Source organism: Mobula birostris, chromosome 8 (assembly GCF_030028105.1).
Source record: "Mobula birostris isolate sMobBir1 chromosome 8, sMobBir1.hap1, whole genome shotgun sequence".
In the NCBI taxonomy this organism is placed as follows: Eukaryota; Metazoa; Chordata; class Chondrichthyes; order Myliobatiformes; family Myliobatidae; genus Mobula; species Mobula birostris.
In genome coordinates, this window is record NC_092377.1 from 42,110,195 (window position 1) to 42,130,817 (window position 20,623).

General features: G+C 40.2%; 2 protein-coding genes across 5 annotated transcripts in view; one reads left to right on the forward strand and one right to left on the reverse strand.

The window, feature by feature from the left end:
- The window catches only part of hhat (hedgehog acyltransferase), a 251,016-nt gene extending 241,677 nt beyond the window's left edge, over positions 1 to 9,339 (forward strand). The window contains exon 10 of one of the 4 annotated variants that reach the window (XM_072265059.1): positions 2,903 to 9,339. In XM_072265059.1, the coding sequence (XP_072121160.1) occupies positions 2,903 to 2,926 (24 nt within the window). In that variant the 3' untranslated portion in view covers positions 2,927 to 9,339. The remainder of the gene's footprint in view (positions 1 to 2,902) is intronic. The other 3 variants (XM_072265058.1, XM_072265056.1, XM_072265057.1) reach the window with 3 other exon arrangements.
- A 3,813-nt stretch (positions 9,340 to 13,152) lies between these two features.
- Positions 13,153 to 20,623, reverse strand: part of kcnh1a (potassium voltage-gated channel, subfamily H (eag-related), member 1a) — a 276,378-nt gene continuing 268,907 nt past the window's right edge. Inside the window, exon 12 of the mRNA XM_072266862.1 lies at positions 13,153 to 13,995. Coding sequence (XP_072122963.1) covers positions 13,153 to 13,995 — 843 coding nt within the window. The remainder of the gene's footprint in view (positions 13,996 to 20,623) is intronic.

Consider the following 20,623-nt stretch of genomic DNA (forward strand, 5'->3'; position numbering starts at 1 on the left):
TTTTGTTAGTGTTGTCGGGTTCATAATTACCCACTGTGATACCCAGTCTCTCCAGGGGGACCACGTACTTTTTCCTGAGGTTTAGAACATGAACGTGGAACGGCACAGTGCAGGCCCTTCGACCCATGATTTTGTGGCAACTTCTTAATCTACTACAAGATCAATCTGACGCCTGTCTCCCATATAACCAACCATTTTCCTTTCATTAATAGTCTCTGAAAGCTATTGCTTCCTTCAGCAATGTCACTGGTTTTAAGCTGTATAAGATTTTAAGCTGGTTTTCAGATATATACTGTATCTTTTAAGTGATTGTCCTTGGCCATCACACCATGATAGTGTCTGTATGGCACTCTGTTTTCTATTTATCTTCAATATTTAGAAGATACTTATACTTCATACTTTATTGTCACCAAACAATAAAACTATAATAGGACTATAGACAATCACAGCTGCCTTTGTTGTTATGATTGAAAACTATGCCTTTGTTATACAGCACATCTGATCAGTGTTAGCAATTGAAAGACTATTTTAAAAATATATAGCAATTATAAATATTATGCTTGCACTGAATAATTGAGTAATACCTGTGATACCTGTGTTTTTATGAACCTTATTTTTAAAATCCTTTTTGATGTATTTAACATCACATGAGATCAATGATAATCCATTACCATCACCATTTCGATCAAGCTTTGTTGTGCCAATGTATATGGCCTTTTCTTCCAAGATCTTGTAGTCTTGGTCTTCTTAAAGTCAATATTCATGTGGTCTTTAAGTCAAAGTTCCCAAGCTATAATGATTTTCTGACCAATTGGACTGAGTGTGCTTCAAAAGCCATGCATTACTTAATTGGTTTAAAAGAACATTGTTTAAATCATGACCTTTGGGGGATCTTGCACTTGTTTTTGTGGAAAATAGAATAGATTTGGGCAAATACATCACTGATTTGGTATCTCTGCACTGAAGACCATGTTGGAGTCTTGAAGTTGTTACGTACCCCGTAACTGGGTTGCCAAACCAGCAAAAATGGATCACTCAGTTGGAGTCTGGATTACTAGAACTAAGAAAGTTTTATTAAAGAAACAAGCAACACAGTAATTGAAAGGATAATAAATGCAACAGTTCAGCAATGATAACCACACATGTGCACAGAATTAAGATAACAGCATCAATCAAGCTCTATCGTTGTCTAGGGATAAATGACCAATTTCAAAGTGACACAAAGTTCAGTCCAATTTAGTAGTTCAGTTCGCAGTAATCGTTGCCATGGCAATGGACAACGTGGGGGGGAGAGAGAGAGAGAGAACGGGAACGACTGATCATTCAGAAACGGCTTCTGCTCACAGACCGGCGATAATTGCTCACAAGCAGCTTTTGGGCAGGTCCTTGGTGATGTCACCTGAGGTCACTGACTGTGACCCCTCCTCCAGATGCAGTCGATCCTCTGCAGTGAACCTGGCACCCAAGCGAGGGTGGACACACACCGGGTTCCCGCTGATCGTACCTTTCCACCCTGTGCGTTTAAGGTCCGGTACTTCCCACCGACTCGTGAGAGGTGCACTGCTTCCAGGGTCTCGTTACCTCGGGTGTTGTGTGTGACCTGCCTTAGCGAACCTGTCCCTTTTTATCCCCCTGCTGGGGTATCGCCTGTCCATCACTTCAAACAGTTCTGGGTTCAAAGGGGGAGCCGCTCCAGACAGCTCTCTCTCCCCCCCCCACCCCGGTCCCTTCATTACACATCTCCAGACGCTGCTCCATTGTTCCTTATCTCTCCTTCCCCTGAGGACAGGTGGCAGACCAACTGCTGATTCCACTGATGCTAACCCAGGCCAGCAAACATCTTGATTTTATGTGTATTCTCATCACAAAGTAAACTCAGGAACTTCGTTTCCACACTGATATTTTTTAAACTGACAATAATGCATGAAAGGGTTGGTTTAAAGATGTTGTTACCAAAATGATCAACAAGAGCTTGGTTCCTGCCATTTGTTTGTCAACAAATCTAAAAAGTTAGGAGTGATATGCTTTGCTTCAACCCCATTATTCCCTTCTTTTAAATCATTTACATAACACCATCCCTTTGCCTGTGGAATTTCTTATATCTCCTTTTATACAACTAACACTAACTTTCAGCTTCTTCTTTATGCGAGACCATACTTGTCTCTTGTTGCCACAATCAGCAGCTATTCTTTATCATCAGTCTAGAACAGGGGACACCTTGAATTTGCTAAGTGCTCAACAGCTCTTTGCTGGTAGAGAAATCTGGGAGGGCCACAGGAGAAATGGCAGAACAGACTCGTGGCACTGGGGATTCTAATCAGCGGCTTCTATTTCTCTCCCATTAGTCAGTATCCCACATGTTGCCTTCTGCCCCGCTGGCTGTGTCTGGCACTGGGCAGATGCTTGCTGTGCAAAGACTCACAGGCTCAAGTATTCAGAAGAAGTCACAAAAACAGCAAGGATCTGATCGCACTTCATTTATTTCGGTTGATGCTACAAGGGTTGCAATGGTGTGAATTCTAGTGAGCAAAAGAGTCATTGTTTGTGGTTGCAGTAGGTTAATTTGAGTGGACATTTTACCAAATAATAGCTATAGTTGTGATTTTTTGAATTACTTTAGCTGTTGACCAAAAAAGTAGATTTGTGCTTATTTGGAATGCTGAATGTTGAGGAAGTTGAGATTAAGCAGAATATGCATGGATCCTAACTGAGGCATTCTGTGTTGGGAGGAGGTGGGGAGAGAAAGTGAGGTTAACATCTAGATGTCAGCAAAATACATTTATTAAAGATTTAACTGCAAAACTAATTAAATATAAATTAAGATTTATATTTAGTCTTAGATATTCATGAATCATGTGTATAATCCTTGTGGTAAGCAAGATTTATTGCTTATGTCTTGCAGGTTGGCCGTGGACACCGCTCATAGTTTTGGGATATTTTTACTGCTACACCCAAGTAGGAATTGAATATGACAGAATCAAAAAATAAATCCTTTGGTTTTGTTGTTTGTATCATGAAATGAAAATGGTAGTCCTGACCATATTTTGTTTGTGCTTAAATGTTAAAATATAAGACACATTTTCATTATGAATAATATTTTGACTGCATTCCCATCTCTCTGTTTGATATGCTGCTGAGTAAATTTTTAAACATTTTCTGTACTGAATAAGATTTTTGGTAATTGTAGAATGCTTTAGTGCTCTTTGAAATAACTTTAAAAAAAAATATTGAACTGATCTTTTAAAATCTTTTATTTGATGCTTTCAGTCATTTAGGCACGTTAATGCAGGTACATGAAACTCCATTGCATAATATTTTACCAATATCAATACATTAACAAATGTGGAATTTCATACAAACTGTTCCATATATTTTATAAACGTGTACATGATTCTAAACCAATGTACTTTATTCGTGGAGGATAAGGCTTATGAGCCAGCTTTCAATAGTAGCTTGTGAGCTACTTTGTGAGACTCAATTAAAATTAGAATTGCTTCATACAGCTGGAGATTAATGCAAGTTAATACACCAGTTAAGTAAGATATACAGTATCTGATTACCCTATCTCAAAGAAGATTTAAGGAATGGAATTAAATTACAACAAAATTATTGGAATTAATTTGAAACATATGATGCAGTGTTGAGATGTTAAATCAAAGTGGGTCTAAAATATCATTATTCTTTGCTATATGTTGTCCATTTTGCTAGAGAAAAATCAGCTTAACAATTTTAAACTAACTTTCATTAATCAAATGGTAACTATTCTAGCAGAACAAGTGCAACACCTCCCCCTACACCACTTCCCTCACTACCAGTCAGGGCCCCAAACGGTCCTTCCAAGTGAGGCGACACCTCACCTGTGCGTCTGTTGGGATTGTATACTGTGTGTCAGGTGCAGCCTCCTGTATATTGGTGAGACTCGACATAGATTGGGAGACTGCTTCACTGAGCGCCTACGCTCTGTCCGCCAGAAAATGTGGGATCTCCCAGTGGCCAACCATTTTAATTCTACTTCCCATTTCCATTCTGATATATCTATCAATGGCCTCCTCTACTGTTGCAATGAGGCCACACTCTGGTTGGAGGAACAACACCTTATATTCTGTCTGGGTAGCCTCCAACCTGATGGCACGAACATTGATTTGTGTGCTTCCAGTAATGCCTCCCCCTCACCATTCTCCATCCCCATTTCACTCTCATCTCTTTGCTTGCCTCCCTCTGGTGCTCCTCCCTCCTTTCTTTCTTCCATGGTCTTCTGACCTCTCCAATTGGATTACCCCTTCTCCAGCCCTGTATCTCTTTCACCAATCAACTTCCCAACTTTGTACTTCACCCCTCACCCTTTCGGTTTCACCTGTCACCTTGTGTTTCTCCCTCCCCTCTCCCCATCTTTCTACTCTACTGTTCATCTTTTTCTCTCCAGTCCTGCTGAAGGGTCTCAGACCGAAACATCGACTGTACTCTTTTCCATAGATGCTGCCCGGCCTAATGAGTTCCTACAGCATTTTGTGTCTGTTGCTGGGTTGCCAAGGAGGTGAGCTATAGATGAAGTCACCGAGTTTTACAAGAGTTGACAAACATGTTCAAGTGACAGATGAGGGTTGAATATAAGAACACAAGGCCATAAGACATAGGAGCAGAACTAGGCCATTTGGTCCATTGAGTCTGCTCTCCCATTCCATCATGGCTGATTTATTATTCCTTTCAGCTCCATTCCCCTGCCTTCTTCCTATGATACCCTTGCTAATCAAGAACCTATCAATCTCTACTTTAAATATACCCAACGACTTGGCCTCCACAACCCTCTGTGGCAATAAATTCCACAGACTCGCCACCTACTGGCTAAAGAAATTCCTCCTCATCTCTCTTCTAAAGAGCATCCTTGTATTCTTAGGTTGTGCCCTCTGGTCCTAGATGCCCCCACTATAGGAAACATCCTCTCCAGATCCACTCTATCTAGGTCTTTCAATATTCAATAGGTTTCAATATGATACCTGCTTATTCTACTAAACTTCAGCCTAGAGCCATCAAACAGTCCTCATAATTAACCCTTTCATTTCTGGGATAGTTCTGGTGAACCTCCTCTGGACTCTGTCCAATGCCAGCACATCCTTTCTTAGAAAAGAGGCCTAAAACTGCTCATAATACTCCAAGTGAGGTCTGACCAATGAAGTGGATCTGGACACAGATCATGTTGGTGTTCTGCCAGTAAACCCAAGGACACGACCTATGGTAAAATGGAAGGTCAAATGCACCAAGACTTGATTTTCTGACTTCTGTGTTTGACAGAATACATGTCGATGTCTAAGTGTATTAAGTGGTAACTGTTAAGAATTAGTGTTTTTCTGTGTAATTGCAATCAGCTCCTTGTAGCCCATTTGTTTCTTATAATATGATATGTGAAAACTTGTTGCAAAATTTCAATTATTAAAATTGATCGTGGACTTCAAGAAGGGGAAGTTGGGGGAACATGCACCAGTCCTCATTGAGGGATCAGTGGTGAAAATGCTGAGCAGCTTTAAGTTTCTGGGTTTTTTCAAGGATCTGTGCTGGGATCAACACATTGATGAAGAAGACACGCCAGCAGCTCTATTTTAGGTCGTTTGAAGAGATTTGGTATGTCACCAAAAACTTGCAAATTTCTACAGATGGACGATGGAGAGCAAGCATCATAGCCTGGTTTGCATGCTTCAATATAAAGAAGCACAAGAGGCTGTGGAGAGTTGTAGACTCTGCTGGCTCCATCACAGGCATAACCCTCCCCACCACTGAGGGCATCTTCAATAGGTGGTGACTCAAGAAGCCAGCATCCAGCATTAAAGACCTTCACCGTCCAGGATATGCTATTCTTGTTACCACCATCAGTGAGAAGGTAATATATGATATGAAATTTGTTTTATGCTACAAAATAACAAATTATTTACCAACTGCCCCATCCTCAGCCCCATCATTCTGGTTTCCATTCTCCTGCCAAATTAGTTTAAACCCTCCCCAACAATCCGAGCAAACCTGTGCCACAAGGATATTGGTTCCCCTCGAGTTCAGGTGTAATGGGTCCTTTTTGTACAGGTCATAACTTCCCCAGAAGAGATCTTAATGATCTAAAAATCTGAAACCATGTCTCATGCACCTATTCCTCAGCCATGCATTCACCTGCCAAATAATCCTCTTTTTACCCTCACTGGCACATGGCACAGGCAGCAATCCAGAGACTACTACCCTTGAGGTCCTGCTTTTCAGATTTTGACCTAACTTCCTGTATTCTTTCAGGACCTCATCTCTTTTTCTGCCTATGTCGTTGGTACCCATATGTGCCACAACTTCTGGCTGTTTACTCTCCCTCTTTGGAATGCTGCGAACCCAACCCGAGACATCCCTGACCCTGGCACCTGGGAGGAACATATTTCTTTCATGTCCAAACAATCTTCTGTCTGCTCCTAACTGTGGAAACCCTTATCACTCCTGCACCCCTTCTCTCTCCCCTTCCCTTCTGAGCCACAGAGCTAGACTCAGTGCCAAAGACCCAGTTACTGCGGCTTCCCCCTGGTGGGTCATACCCCACTCCAACAATATCCAAAGCAGTGTACTTATTATTGAGATGAACAACCAAAGGGTACTCTGCACTGACTACCCCTTCTCTTCCTCACATCACTCAACTACGTGCCTCCTGCAACTTATGGGTGACCCCGTAGCTCCTATCTATCATTTCCTCATTCTCCCATATGAGTCAAAGGTCATCTAGCTGCAGCTACAGTTCCTTACAAAAGTCACTAAGGAGTTGCAGCTTAATGCATTTGGTGCAGATTTAGTTATCAGAGAGACTGGAGATTCCCACAAAGAACATATCTCTAACTTGCACCCATTCTCTCCATACTAGCAATGTACTCATAGACAAAGAAAGAGGGAAGAAAAAACATACTAGAAACTTTGATCCTCAAAGTATTTAAGTCCTCAAAGGGTATCCACCTGGTAAAGCATAGCGTCATGTCCTAGCTGCTTGTCAAAGTTATATTCTTGAGTGTGGCTCAATTGCATCTACTGGCAAATTGGAGCCTTATCATCATAGACTGAACAGTTTGGGAAACAAGTTGATGCCAGTAGATCGGAAAAAGATAAGTTTCACTTGGTGTATATATCAGCAACAAGCGTAGGCAGTTTGCTGCTGGCACCAAGCTATGGCCCAGTACTTTATATGTGTAACAAAACTGCTGATACTAGGTGGTTCTTTTGTCTTGATTATCCCAATTACCATATTTTGCATTTTCTCTTTCTTTCCACACTCATGAAGAGATCTATATGTATTTTCTGTGCTCACATCTTCCCGTTGCCTCAATAGTGATAGTTACTTTTGTCCTTACCTACTACCCCATCAGCCTCCACATTGAACACGTCATCCTCTGCAGCTTCCTCCATCTACCACTAAACACATCTTTACCTCCCCCCCCCCACCCAGTTTTCCACAGGGTTCACTCCCTCTGCATTTCCCTTGTCAATTTGTCCCTCCTCACTAATATACCTCACAACACTTATCTCTGCAAGCACTGAAGTTCTACACCTGCCCATACACCTCCTCCCTTACTTCCATTAAGAGCCCCAAGCAGTCCTTCCTGGTGTGGCAACACTTCCCCTGTGAGTCTGCTGGGGTCGTCATATTGAGTCCAGTGCTCCTGATGTGGCCTCCTCTACAATGTTAAATTCGGGGAACCACTTCTTTGAGCACCTCCACACCATCCACCACAAGTAGCACTTCCCAGTGGCCAAAGATTTTAATTTCAAATCCCATTCCATTGTGTCGATCCATGGCCAAGACAAGGCCACCCTCAGGGTGGAGGAGCAACACCTTATATTTCGTCTGGGTAGCCTCCAACCTGGTGGCATGAATATCAATTTCTCCTTCCGGTAACCAAATTTCTCCTTCCCTACCCCACCCCCTAACTTTAACCTCCCCTCACCTGCCTATTACTTCTCCCTGGGTTCCACCCCCTTTTTTTTCTCCTTTGGTCCATTCTCCTGTCCTATCAGATTCCTCCTTCTCCAGCCCAAGATCTTTCCCCCTCACCTGGCTTCACCTATCACCTTCCAGCTAGCCTGCTTCCCATCCCCCCACTTTTTTATTCTGGCATCTTTCCCCTCCCTTCTCAACCCCGAAGTAGGGTCTTGTCCGAAGCGTTAACTCTCTGTTTACTTTCAGGGATGCTGCCTGACCTGTTGAGTTGCTTCAGCATTTTGTGTGTGTTGCTTTGGATTTCCAGCTCTAGCGAATTTCTCATGTTTCTAATCTATATACAAGTTGTGCATTTAATCATGTTATATGTGTAGGCCAGGGAAGTCCCAGTCTGCTGTCTTGCTCTAAGATATGCCATAAATTTTAATTATTTCATTAAAAAAACTGACAAAAGTAAAATCCCAACAAGGTTTAGCTGTGCAACACACACAAAATGCTGGAGGAACTCAGCAGGCCAGGCATCATCTACAGTCGACGTTTCGGGCCGAAACCCTTTGGCAGGACTGGAGAAAAAAAACTGAGGAGTAGATTTTAAAGGTGGGGGAAGGGGAGAGAGAAACACAAGGTGATAGGTGAAATCTGAAGGAGGAGGGGATGAAGTAAAGAGCTGGGAAGTAACTTGGTAAAGGAGATAGAAGGCAGACATCCCACCCTGCAGAAACTCATTTCAGGGAGGTAGCATCATCAATTTGCGGGAGACTTCCGGGAGAGGTGGGACGTCTGCAATAGAGTAACTCCTTAGCAGCCAACCAGCTAGATTAAATGACGTTAGCTATGCTAATGAATGAATGATACCTGTTAAACTCACCTCAACATGTCTTTTACAGTCTTAACCCACCACGGGCAATAGAAAAGTCACTGTTGCAAACAGTGCAGCGAGCAACACTGTCATTATTTTTGACCCACTTTAGGGTAGTCTGGGGTGATGTACAATTTATATTTTCTTTTTTTTGGAACACTCTCCCATGGCGCGTGCTCGCTCGCTGTCTCGTGGTCGCTCTCTCTCTCGCTCGCACGCTCGCTCTCACTCTCGCTTGCTCTGGCGCTCTCTCTCTCTCTCCCCCTCCCTCCCTCTCTCTTTGTCTTGTTTGCTTGCTCGCTCTCGCGCTTTCTCTCTCTCTCCAAAAAATTGATTTCCGTGACATTGTATATAACTTGCGGGCATCAGGGAGCCACTATTAATATGCGGGAGACTCCCGGAATTTTTGGGAGAGGTGGGATGTCTGCAGAAGGCCATGGAAGAAAGAAAAGGGGGAAGAGGCAGGCAATGGGTGAGCAAGAAGCTAATGTGGGAGAGGAAAAAGGGGGTGGGAAATGGTGAAGGAGCAGGTGGTGGGGGCATTACTTGAAGTTCATTTTGTGTGTCAAATTTCAGTACAAATACCCTTTTGCTTGTTTGGAGAGGTTTCCAATTTCAGCAGAAGGCTCGAAATACTTAAAACAAAGGTTACCCCTATACATGACCCTTGGGGAAACAATTTTATAGGTGCCCATTGAGAAATCATTCCAAGAGCAATGAATAGTCAATACTTTAGAGAGGTCTAGATGGTGATTGTCATTTCAATTCATTTTACTTTTTCCTCCTCTCTCCTGCTCTATGTGACATCTGTTATGTTTGTGCTTGGTTTTTGAGAAGTGCTTGGCCCTTCAATTTTCCAACAACCCAAAGCACTGCTTTCAACTGGTGCTGCAGAAACTTGTGTTGCACAAAAGAAAGTTGTTCTTACTTATATAGGCATTGCCTTTAATCTAAGAAACAGCATTACAATATGATTTAATTTCACTCAATAAGATAAGCTGATTAGTCTTGAATTTTTGGTAGTATTGAGATATGATTGTTCAGTGACATGAAACCTACCTCTTACTGGCTTTTAGTTCAGCTAGAATATTTTACAATAAACTGATCTCCATTCTGAAACAATTAAATTTGCAAGGTTGTAGTGCTTTTTTCCAACTTAAGATATGACAAAGTATTTTCAGTCAATGAAATAGGTTTTTTTAACTGCTGTAAAATTACTGTTAAGAAAGATTACCATGGTAAAGAGAAAATTTTTCAAATTTTAACCATAAGCAAATGACAACAAATGTGTAAAAAATGATAACGTGGGCCATTTAACATGAGCACTATCAACATTTTATAATTTATGCACAAACAAAGCTTCTATATGAGTAAAATATTCTTTATTTTTGTAAATAAAGTTTACATATCTTTATAAATCAAACATTTGTGCTTCATGTCCCATTTTATTATAGGAATAAATATGATGTGCATAAATTCTGCGTAACGTTGCAAAACTGTTACATGTGCCACTACAGGCAGCTTTCCTGGCTGACCACAAAAATAATTCCTAAACTCTTCAGTACATTTGTCATGCTCATGGTTGTATATGCAGAATTATAGTAATGATAAAAGTGTATAGTTCGACTGAAACCAATATTGTAGGTAATTTGGTGCTTCTTTGACTAGAAAAGAAAATAAGTGAAGCACATCCCAACAAAGCTCTAACCCTACTGCATTATGCAGATCATGCAAAAATTAAACTAAATGAAAACAGAATTTCTTTGAGAACAAGTATTAGACTTTTTCCCAGTCACGTTGAAGGTTTTGTCCTTTAGATATCTCCCACAATTCTAAAATTTGAGCCATTTATTGTTAAAGCATTTATATTCTTACATCTTCAGTGTCTTATTAACAGCCTGTTGCTTCTGTACATATTAATCTGTTGATGTGACTTTAAATCAGGTAATTAATTTCCTATGAGAATATCCAGGCATTTTATGCTGCTAAAACAAATTCAGACAGTGTATTGCTCATTTACTATGTGTACACTTTTTCTGATGCAATACAATAAAAAGGTTTACAGCAGCAAGAATAAAACAGAATGATTAGAAACTTGTATCAATTCATTCTTCTGCCTACTTAAAAGCAATATAAGGTTCTTTGGAAATCAAAATTCTTATGTAGAATGTCAGGCAGTTGAAGCAATGTGCTCTGCTAAACTATTAAAACATACACTGTAATAATTAAAGCATGTTTTTAAAATACCTCCTTTGCAGTCTCGATTATATAATATGGTAGCATCTATTGATTTATCTTAAGCTAAAGAATAAAGATTATTGTGGAAAAGTTACTTGGAAATAAATGCAATTAGTTTAACAAAGACTTGGGTATGATCTCAGTTGCTATCTTTTGATAATTTAACTTTTATTTGACGAATGTAAACATAAGTTCAAGTTTAATTAAAAGTTTTATTACATATATTATTCAATCATGTTCAACCACCCTTTCTACATTCTACTCATTTGAAATTATCTATTATCGATACTCTGGGAAGAATTAAATATTGTGCAGAACCACCATTTACCTTAGTTGGAACAGTATAAATATTTTAAAGAGTTCTAAATATCATGAACAAAACTGAAACTAGATTCATTACTTGCAGCATTCAAAGAAAACTATTTTATAATTTTTTTTATTGTTCCCTCTTACTCTAGGATCAGCCTTCTCGCTAAATTGGAGTATGTAGGCCTGCTTCAATTTTGTCTTTCAGGTGTAGGATGCTCTGTAATCCTTACTGTTGAAGAATATCTTCTTTCGGCACATTCAGGTCAGCATACGAGTCATTGCAGTAGATTCTTGGGAAAATCAGTTGTTTATTGAATGATTTCTCCAAGCTCATTTTTGCAAATTATCAACATTTAAATTTTAAATTGTTGCATTCAACTTCATGGTGGAAGAGGATACTTAATTTTTGTACTTTTGTAATTAATTCTTGCTGTCAGCGGGATCATCCAGGATGCTGCAAAAACATTTGGATTCCATGGCAACTTTTAAGATAGTGTATGTAACTATATTAGTTACTTTAATTAGTGGAGGTGTTTGAGGATTATTTTTGGGAAAGTTTATATTTAGGATTTGTCTCTTCGAACTTGTATAATCTAATAAATTCTTCCACTGCTCGTAAGACCTCAACAATGAATTCATAATAATAATTCCTTTTGTATTTCAATAACAATGTCTAGTTCCACAGAGTGACAGAGGTGGATAAGTCATTAAGATAAAAGTTTGATATGAACTGCTTAATGTAAAGGTTATTTATGTTTAGTAACACTGATGCGAGAATTTGGGCTACAGACATTAATCTGCCAGTATCCATTATGAAATTGTTTAGATGTTTCAAATTATTGCAGCATCTTTACTGGAGGATGAAAAATTATCCAAGGTTCACTGCCCTGATGAACAAAATTTCTTAGTATACCCAATGAATATAAAGGGGTCTCAGTACTGAAGCTCCATATTTAAGAGTATTGACTATCCAAGAACAATACATTAAGAATAGCCATAGGATATAAGATACCGGAGAACCCCTGCATCTTTGGAATCATCTGGTATAAATTGGTCGCTTCAGAAGGAAAAATTCCAGCTGTGGTGTCAGAAAACTGCAAACAAAAACAGTAGAACAGTAAAATAAACAATCCTGACGGGAAACAATTTTTACACTGAATTTTTGTTTTTTTTTAAAAAATACACTTCAATTTGAGCTGCTTAAAACAAAAGTTAGAGTAAAGCCGCAAAGAGCAATAATTATGTGCAACCTCAGCTATTGCCAGAACAAATGCTTAGACATATTTTTGCTCTTTAAAGCCAATGAGGTACAAATAGCTTAAATAGTATTATGTTCTATGGTCATAAACACAAAATAAACTTAACTTTGGTAAATAATTAATCTACAGAATATAGTGCAGATTTGTAAAAAATCACCATTTTTTGTTTACACCTGTGAAATAGGCTGAATCAGATAGAACAAAGAATCCTGCGTTACCCAAATTAATTATCCAAAAAAGTGTGGCAGTTACCTTTTGTGATGAGGTGTAAAAAGACAGCATGTCAAAGATATTTTAGATTGTGTATTCATAATTTCATCACTTTTAAACTGATCATCATATATTCACCAGCAAATCGGCAAAATCTGTAGTATTTTTAGTCTTCATTCTGTAAATGTGGCAATCATACACCTTTTTATGTATGCTTCCCAGGAAAGTCATGAATAAACAAGATTACACCCCACCATTCCATTGTCAAGCTAAATTTTCACCTGTATTTTCTCATTGTAATTTATTTTGTATTAATGTAAAGACCGTTTCAGTTAGAACTGCTGATCTTCCTTCTCAGACTCTGGGGTTGCTGGTCTCGATATTTCAAATACTTCCTGTGGTGAATGTGTGGACCTTGCATTTAATATTCTCAGTATTTCTGAAAGTTGTTTTTCAATGTTAGTGATCTTGTTATTAAGTGATTTGATATCTTGTTTCAGCTCATTCTTTACTTCCAGTATGGTGGCTTGAAGAGTTTGTTCAGGAATTGGACAAAAAGTATGCTTTGCCTCTGTAAGCACAGGGCTTCTGTCCTGAGGGCTCCGTGTTTCCCCTGCATTGTCTAATCTCAAATCACTCTTTGTGATGCCACTGTCAAATGAGTCTGTTTTTCTCAGAGACATCTCTTCATGTGCTTTAGTTCGTTCTGGCAAAGTTTCCATGGATTCTGCCTTGGACACTTTATTCCAGTCTTCTGCTTTGGAAGCAGAGTCTTTATACTTTGACGAATCCTTGCGCTTAGTGGACTCACCAGATTGCCTTGCAGTTGCAAATTGCTCAGATGTTGGAGCTTGCAACTTATCTTGGTCTGATGTCTCTGTTAACGCTCTTACCACTTGTGAAGGGATTGGAGTTGCAGGACTTTCTGTAACTGTAACTACACTGGTTGTTGCTGCTACATCCATCACAGGGCTTTGTAATTGTGAAGGACCTTTCTCCACATCCTCAGCTTCTTTTAATCGCTCTGCTGCCAAGCGTGCTTCTTTCTGCTGTCTAAACCTTTGGAAAAGTCTGCGGACTGGATGATCAGGAGGTAGGTTTAAAGGTGCCTCATTCTTTCTCCTCATCCTTTCTTCTTCTTCACGCTTCACATCACTGATCTTTCTGAACACAATCTGTACCAATGAAGAATGGTAAAAATTATATTAATAGATCTTTGTGCATCTTCCATTGTGTTATAGTTAAAGTTGTGACATTAGTGATACAGAGTGACAAAGATCATATTTAGCTTCTGGTGCATTATGGTAACATACTGTTTTATACTATTTTTCCTTTTTAATGTCTTGCAACTTTGATCTGCATCTCTTAGATTAGATTAGATTATGAGGACACGCAGTCTTCTTTTATTGTCATTTAGTAATGCATGCATTAAGAAATGATACAATGTTCCTTCAGAATGATATCACAGAAACACAAGACAAACCAAGGCTAAAAAACTGACAAAAACCACATAATTATAACATATAGTTACAACATTGCAAAGCAATACTGTAATTTGATAAAGAACAGACCATGGCACGGTAAAAAAAAGTCTCAAAGTCTCTCGAAAGTCCCATCATCTCACACAGACAGTAGAAGGAAGAGAAACTCTCTTTCTGCCCCGAACCTCCAGCGCCGTAAACTTGCCGATGCAGCACCCTGGAAGCACCCGTCCACAGCCGACTCTTGAGTCCGTCTGAAAACTTTGAGCCTCCGACCAGCCCTCTGACACAGAGGACAGAGCACCATCTCTGCTGAGCGCTTCGACCCCGACCCCAGCAACAGTTAATAGGCAAAGCTGAGGATTTGGGGCCTTCCCCTCTGGAGATTCTCGATTAGACAGTAGCAACAGAAGCAAAGCAGGCATTTCAGAAGTTTCTCCAGATGTTCCTCCGTGCTTCTCATGTCTGTCTCCATCAAATCAGGATTGTGCACGGTACCTACTTAACAAATATGATATCATTTCGTGCTGCCATCGTCTCCTCCCCATCTTGCTGAGGTATCTATGAAATAGCACTGGTTTAAGATTCTAATGAAAAATCTCTGACCTGCAAAGTTAATTCAACACCTGCAAAAACAATTGATCTGGCCTATTGTGTTTTTCTAGAATTTTCTGTTTTTATTCCCTATCTAGAAGTTGGTCAAATCCATAGATCACAGAAAAAAGCAAACTATGCCTTTTCTCACTGTTACCATCAGGTAGGAGGTACAGAAGCCTTGAAGGCACACACTGAGCGATTCAGGAACAGCTTCTTCCCCTCTGCCATCCGATTTTTAAATGGACATTTAATCTTTGAACACTACCTCACTTTTTAAATATATTATTTCTGTTTTGGCACTATTTTTAATCTATTCAATATAAGTATACTGCAATTTATTTATTTATTTATTTTGTTTTCTATATTATGTATTGCACTGAAGTGCTGTTGCTAAGGTACCAAATTTCACAACACATGCCGGTGATAATAAGCCTGATTCTGATTCTGAAAGTGTATGCCATCTTGCTTTCGTCAGTCAGAGCAAGAAGTATGACAGTCAGGAATGAAGCTGTAGAAAACTTTTGTAAGGACACATTTGGAGTACTGTGTGCAGTTCTGGTTATTTCATTACTCAAAGGATCTGGAGGCTGTGGCGTGGATGCAAGAGTGGTTAGACAAACTTAGATTGTGTTCTCTGGAGTTTTGGAGACTGAGGGGAGACACAATAGAGATTTATAAGACTATGGGAAGCATAAATAGAGTAGTTGGAGTCTTTTCCCACAGGCTAGAAATGTCAAATGCTAGAGCACGTAGCTTTAAGGTAACAGGGGGAAAGTTGAAAGGACTTGTGCAGGGTAATTTTAGAGAGTGGTAGGGCCTAGAACATGCTAGAGGTGGTGGGGGAAGCAGGCATGATAATGGATTTTGAGACATTTAAGACAGACATTGAATGTGCGGGGAATTGAGGGATAAGGACTATGTACAGGCAGATACTTCTGTCAAATCTGGCAACGTGATCGGCACAGACATTGTGGGCTGAAGGGTCTTTTCCTGTACAATACTGTTCTGTCCTTTCTTCAATACAAATAGCATTTTGTATGTATAATACTTGTATTATAGAATTATCTAGACATGTTATGTACTTATCTTTTACACACACTAGTTCAATTCTACAAACATAGTCAACACTTGCTACTTTGCTTAACGCTGTTAAATCCCATCATGGACAAATCTCCTGTTACTACCAAATATACATTCAGTGACCACTTTATTAGATACACCTTCAGAACGCGGTGTGGTCTACTGTTGCTGTAGCCTTCAAGGCTCGACGTGTCATGCGCTCAGGGATACTCTTCTGCACACCACTGTTGTAAACCGTGGTTATTTGAGTTAATGTCACCTTCCTGTCAGCTTGAACCAGTATGGCCATTCTTCTTTGACCACCCTCAGTAATAAGATGTTTTCGCCAGAGAACTGCTGCTCACTGGATGTTTGTTGTTTTTTGTATCATCCTCTGTAAACTCTAGTGATCGTGTGTGAAAATCCCAGATCAGCAGCATCTGAGATACTCAAACCACCTATCTAGCACCGACAATCATTCCATGGTCAAAGTCACTTAGGTCACATTTCTTGTCCGTTGTAATATTTGGCCTGAATAACAACGGAACCTCTTGACCACGCCTGCATGATTTTATGCATGGAGTTGTGGCCATGTGATTAGCTGATCACGTGGCTGATTGAAAGAGAAGCAATATATAATACAATGTTAAGGGTAACGATAAACAAAAATCTGCAAGTTTACATACATAAAAGATTTCAGGGCAAGTTGAGAAGGAAAGGGATTATTACCTTTAATAATAGAGGGAATGCAGTATAAAACAACAGATAATGCCTGATCTAACTATTACATGCGTTTTCTGTTTTATTCCAACATCTTGAAATCATTTGATTTGTTTCTGAGTATATCTGACAGGGTTTTCATTTGATGTACATCAGGCATAATTTTTTATGACTAAACTGCAGTTTCAGCTTTTAAAATTTTCCAGTGAGAACTGACAGTAGACACTCAACTGGCAGCATACTTAAGTTTTGTTTTGCTTCTACAATCTTTCTATGACTGAAAGTTTAACGCTAGTATTCCCTTGCTTTGCAATTGTACTGTATTGAATTCTAGGTATCATATAAAAGTACATCATGTTTAAAATATAAATCTTGATAGGGACAGCTTCTGGCAAATCTGTTTTATTTTGGAGCATAAAACAAACCGCTGAAGGAATTTAATGGGTCAAACAGCCTGCTTGGAAGGAGAGGTAAGTGGATTAGGAATTCAGTACAGGGTTCCCCTGTGGCCATTTCCTCAGCAACGTCTACCTTTGGATACTGCTGGGGGCTGGATGGGGGAGGGAGTGAAGACCCATTGGTGCCTGGCAGCAGCAGCCAGACTGGTGGCACTGTGACCAGGTCTGAGGCTCAACAGGGAATGATAATATCAGGCAGTATGGTGGTTATAGGAGACTCGATAGTTAGGGGGATAGAAACGAGATTCTGTGGCCGCAAAAGAGACACCAGGATGGTGTGTGCCTCCCAAGTGCTAGGGTCAGGATGTAATGGTATTCTCAAGGGGAAGGATGAACAGCCAGAGGTAGTGGTGCATATTGGCACCAATGACACAGGAAGAAAAGGGAAAGAGATCCTGCGAAATGATTAGAGTTAGGAAAGAGGCTGAAGGGATGGACTTCCAAGGTAGTAATCTCCAGATTACTCCCTGTGCCACAGGCTGGTGCAGGTAGGAAAGAGGGACAGCACAGATGAATGAGTGGCTGAGGAGATGGTGCAGGGGACAGGGTCTCATGTTCTTGAATCAATGGAACCTTTTCTGAGGAAGGGTGACCTGTACAAGAGGGATGAGTTGTACCTGAACTGGAGAGGAACCAATATCCTGGCCAGGAGGTTTGTTAATGCTACACAGGAGAGTTTAAACTAGTTTTGCAGAGGGCTGGGAACTGAGCATTAGATTAGTACAGGAAGAACTGGACCAGAAGGAAGATGTCAGAGAAAATATTGAAAGGCAAAATCGAAATAACGGTTTTGATGGGTCGGATAGTTTGAAATGTCTATATTTGAATGTTAGGAGTCTTATGGGTAAAGGTGATGAACTTAGAGCATGGATCAGTACATGGAACTACAATGTTGTGACCATTTCTGAAACTTGGCTGAGAGGGGCAGGAATGGGTGGTGAATGTACCAGGTTATCAAAGTTTTAGAAAGATAGAGAAGGAGGTAAAAGTTATTGTGGGGGAGGTTGCGTGGACAAAATCACATCTACGCTCAAGGGAGACATAGTGGAGGGTTCAGACATTGAATCTATTTAGGTAGAACTCAGGAATCGAATGGGTGCAATCATACATTGATGGGATTGTACTACAGACTCCCAAATAGCGGGACATTGGACATGTGAAGGGTGTTTAGAGACCAATTGCACAGAGGATAGGAAAGGTGTGTTCCTCTTAAAAGGTAGGACAGGGATAGAAAGATATCCAGAGAGGTCAAGAAGAAAAAGGAAAAGTATGTAAAGCTTCGGAAGTTAGGATCAAACAAAGCACATGAGGAGTATAAAGAATTCAGTAAAGAACTAAATAAGGAAATTAAGAAAGCCAGGAAGGGCCATGAAAAGTCCTTGGCAAGTAGAATGAAGGTGAATCCGGAGGCATTCTATACATACATCAAGAGCAAGAGGATAACTAAGGAGAGGGCAGGACCACTAAAAGATAAAGGGGGAAATATTTGCTTGGATGCAGAGAATGTGAGTGAGTTACTTAGTGAGTACTTTGCTTCATTCTTTATCAAGGAAAAGGATATGGAGGACTAGGCAATCACTGGTGAGTGTATAAATATGTTAGGGTGTTTAGAGGTGAAGGAGGAGAAAGTGTTGGACATCCGAATGAGCATTAATGTGGATGTCTCCAGGGCCTGATGGGATTCACACCAGGTTTTTGAAAGAGACAGACAAGATTTTTGAGTCCTTGACCAGTATCTTTATATCCTCTTTAGGCAAGGTCCTGGAGGATTGGCGAGTCACGAATGAATTTCTATTTAAGAAGGGAATGGAGGAAAATCCTGGGAACTATAGACTGGTGAGTCTCAAGTCAGTTGTAGGAAAATTGCTTGAGAAGATTCTTAGGGGCAGAATATATGGCCTAATTAGGGAGAGCCAGAATGGCTGTGTGTGAAGCAGGTTGTGTCTTACCATCTTGATTGAGTTTCTTGACAAGATGTTGGGAGACATTAATGAGGGTAGGACAGTGGATGTTGTCTACATGGATTTTAGTATGGCATTTGTCAAAGTTCCTCAAGGGAAACTAATCCAGAAGGTTAAGATGCATGGGGTCCATGGCGAATTGGCTGATTGGATTCAGAATTGGCTTGTGCAGAGAAGAGACAGAGGGTAGTGGTTGAAGGAACTTGTTAGAACTGGAGGTCTGTAATTACAGGAGTTCTGCAAGGATCTGTGCTGGGACCTGTTCTGTTTGTAGTGTACATAAATCACCTGGATGAAAATGTAGATGGGTGGTTTAGTATATTTCAGAATCAGGTTTATTATTACCAGCATGTGACGTGAAATTTGTTAACTTAGCAGCAGCAGTTCAATGCAACACATAATATAGAATTAAAAAAACAAAATATAATAAATAAATCAATTACAGTATATGTATATTGAATAAATTAAAAATTGTACAAAAACAGTAATACAATATATTTTTAAAAGTGAGGTAGTGTCCAAGGGTTCAATGTCCATTTAGGAATCGGATGGCAGAGGGGAAGAAGCTGTTTCTGAATCACTGAGTGTGTGCCTTCAGGCTTCTGTACCTCCTTCCTGATGGTAACAGTGAGAAAAGGGAATGCCCTAGGTGCTGGAGGTCCTTAATAATGGACACTGCCTTTCTGAGACACCGCTCCTTGAAGGTGTCCTGGGTACTTTGTAGGCTTCTACCCAAGATGGAGCTGACTAAATTTACAATTCTCGGCAGCTTCTTTCGGTCCTGTGCTGTAGCCAACTCCCCCCCCGCCCCACCTCCATACCAGATAGTGATGAAGCCTGACACACATCTATAGAAGTTTTTGAGTGTATTTGTTGACATACCAAGTTTCTTGAAACTCATAATTAAGTATAGCTGCAAAAACTTGCCTCCTTTATAACTGCATTGATATGTTGGGACCAGGTTAGATCCTCAGAGATCTTGACCCCCAGCAACTTGAAACTGCTCACTCTCTCCACTTCTGATCCCTCTGAGGATCGGTATGTGTTTTACCCTTCCTGAAGTCCACAATCAGCTCTTTCGTCTTACGCCAGGTTGTTGCTGCTAGTTGGCACTCCGCTAGTTGGCATATTTCACTCCAGTACGCCCTCTTGTAACCAACTGAGATTCTACCAACAATGGTTGTATTGTCAGCAAATTTATAGATGGTATTTGAGCTATGCCTAGCCACGTAGTAATGGGTATATAGAGAGCAGAGCAGTGGGCTAAGCACATATCCCTGAGGTGCACCAGTGTTGATCGTCAGCGAGGAGGAGATATTATCACCAATCTGCACAGATTGTGGTCTTCTGATTAGGAAGTCAAGGATCCAATTGCAGAGGGAGGTACAGAGGCCCAGGTTCTGCAACTTCTTAATCAGGATTGTTGGAATGATGGATTGCAGATGATATCTAGGTTGGTGGAATCTTGGATAGTGTAGAAGACTAGCAAAGAATACAGTACAATATAGATCAGTTGCAGATATGGGC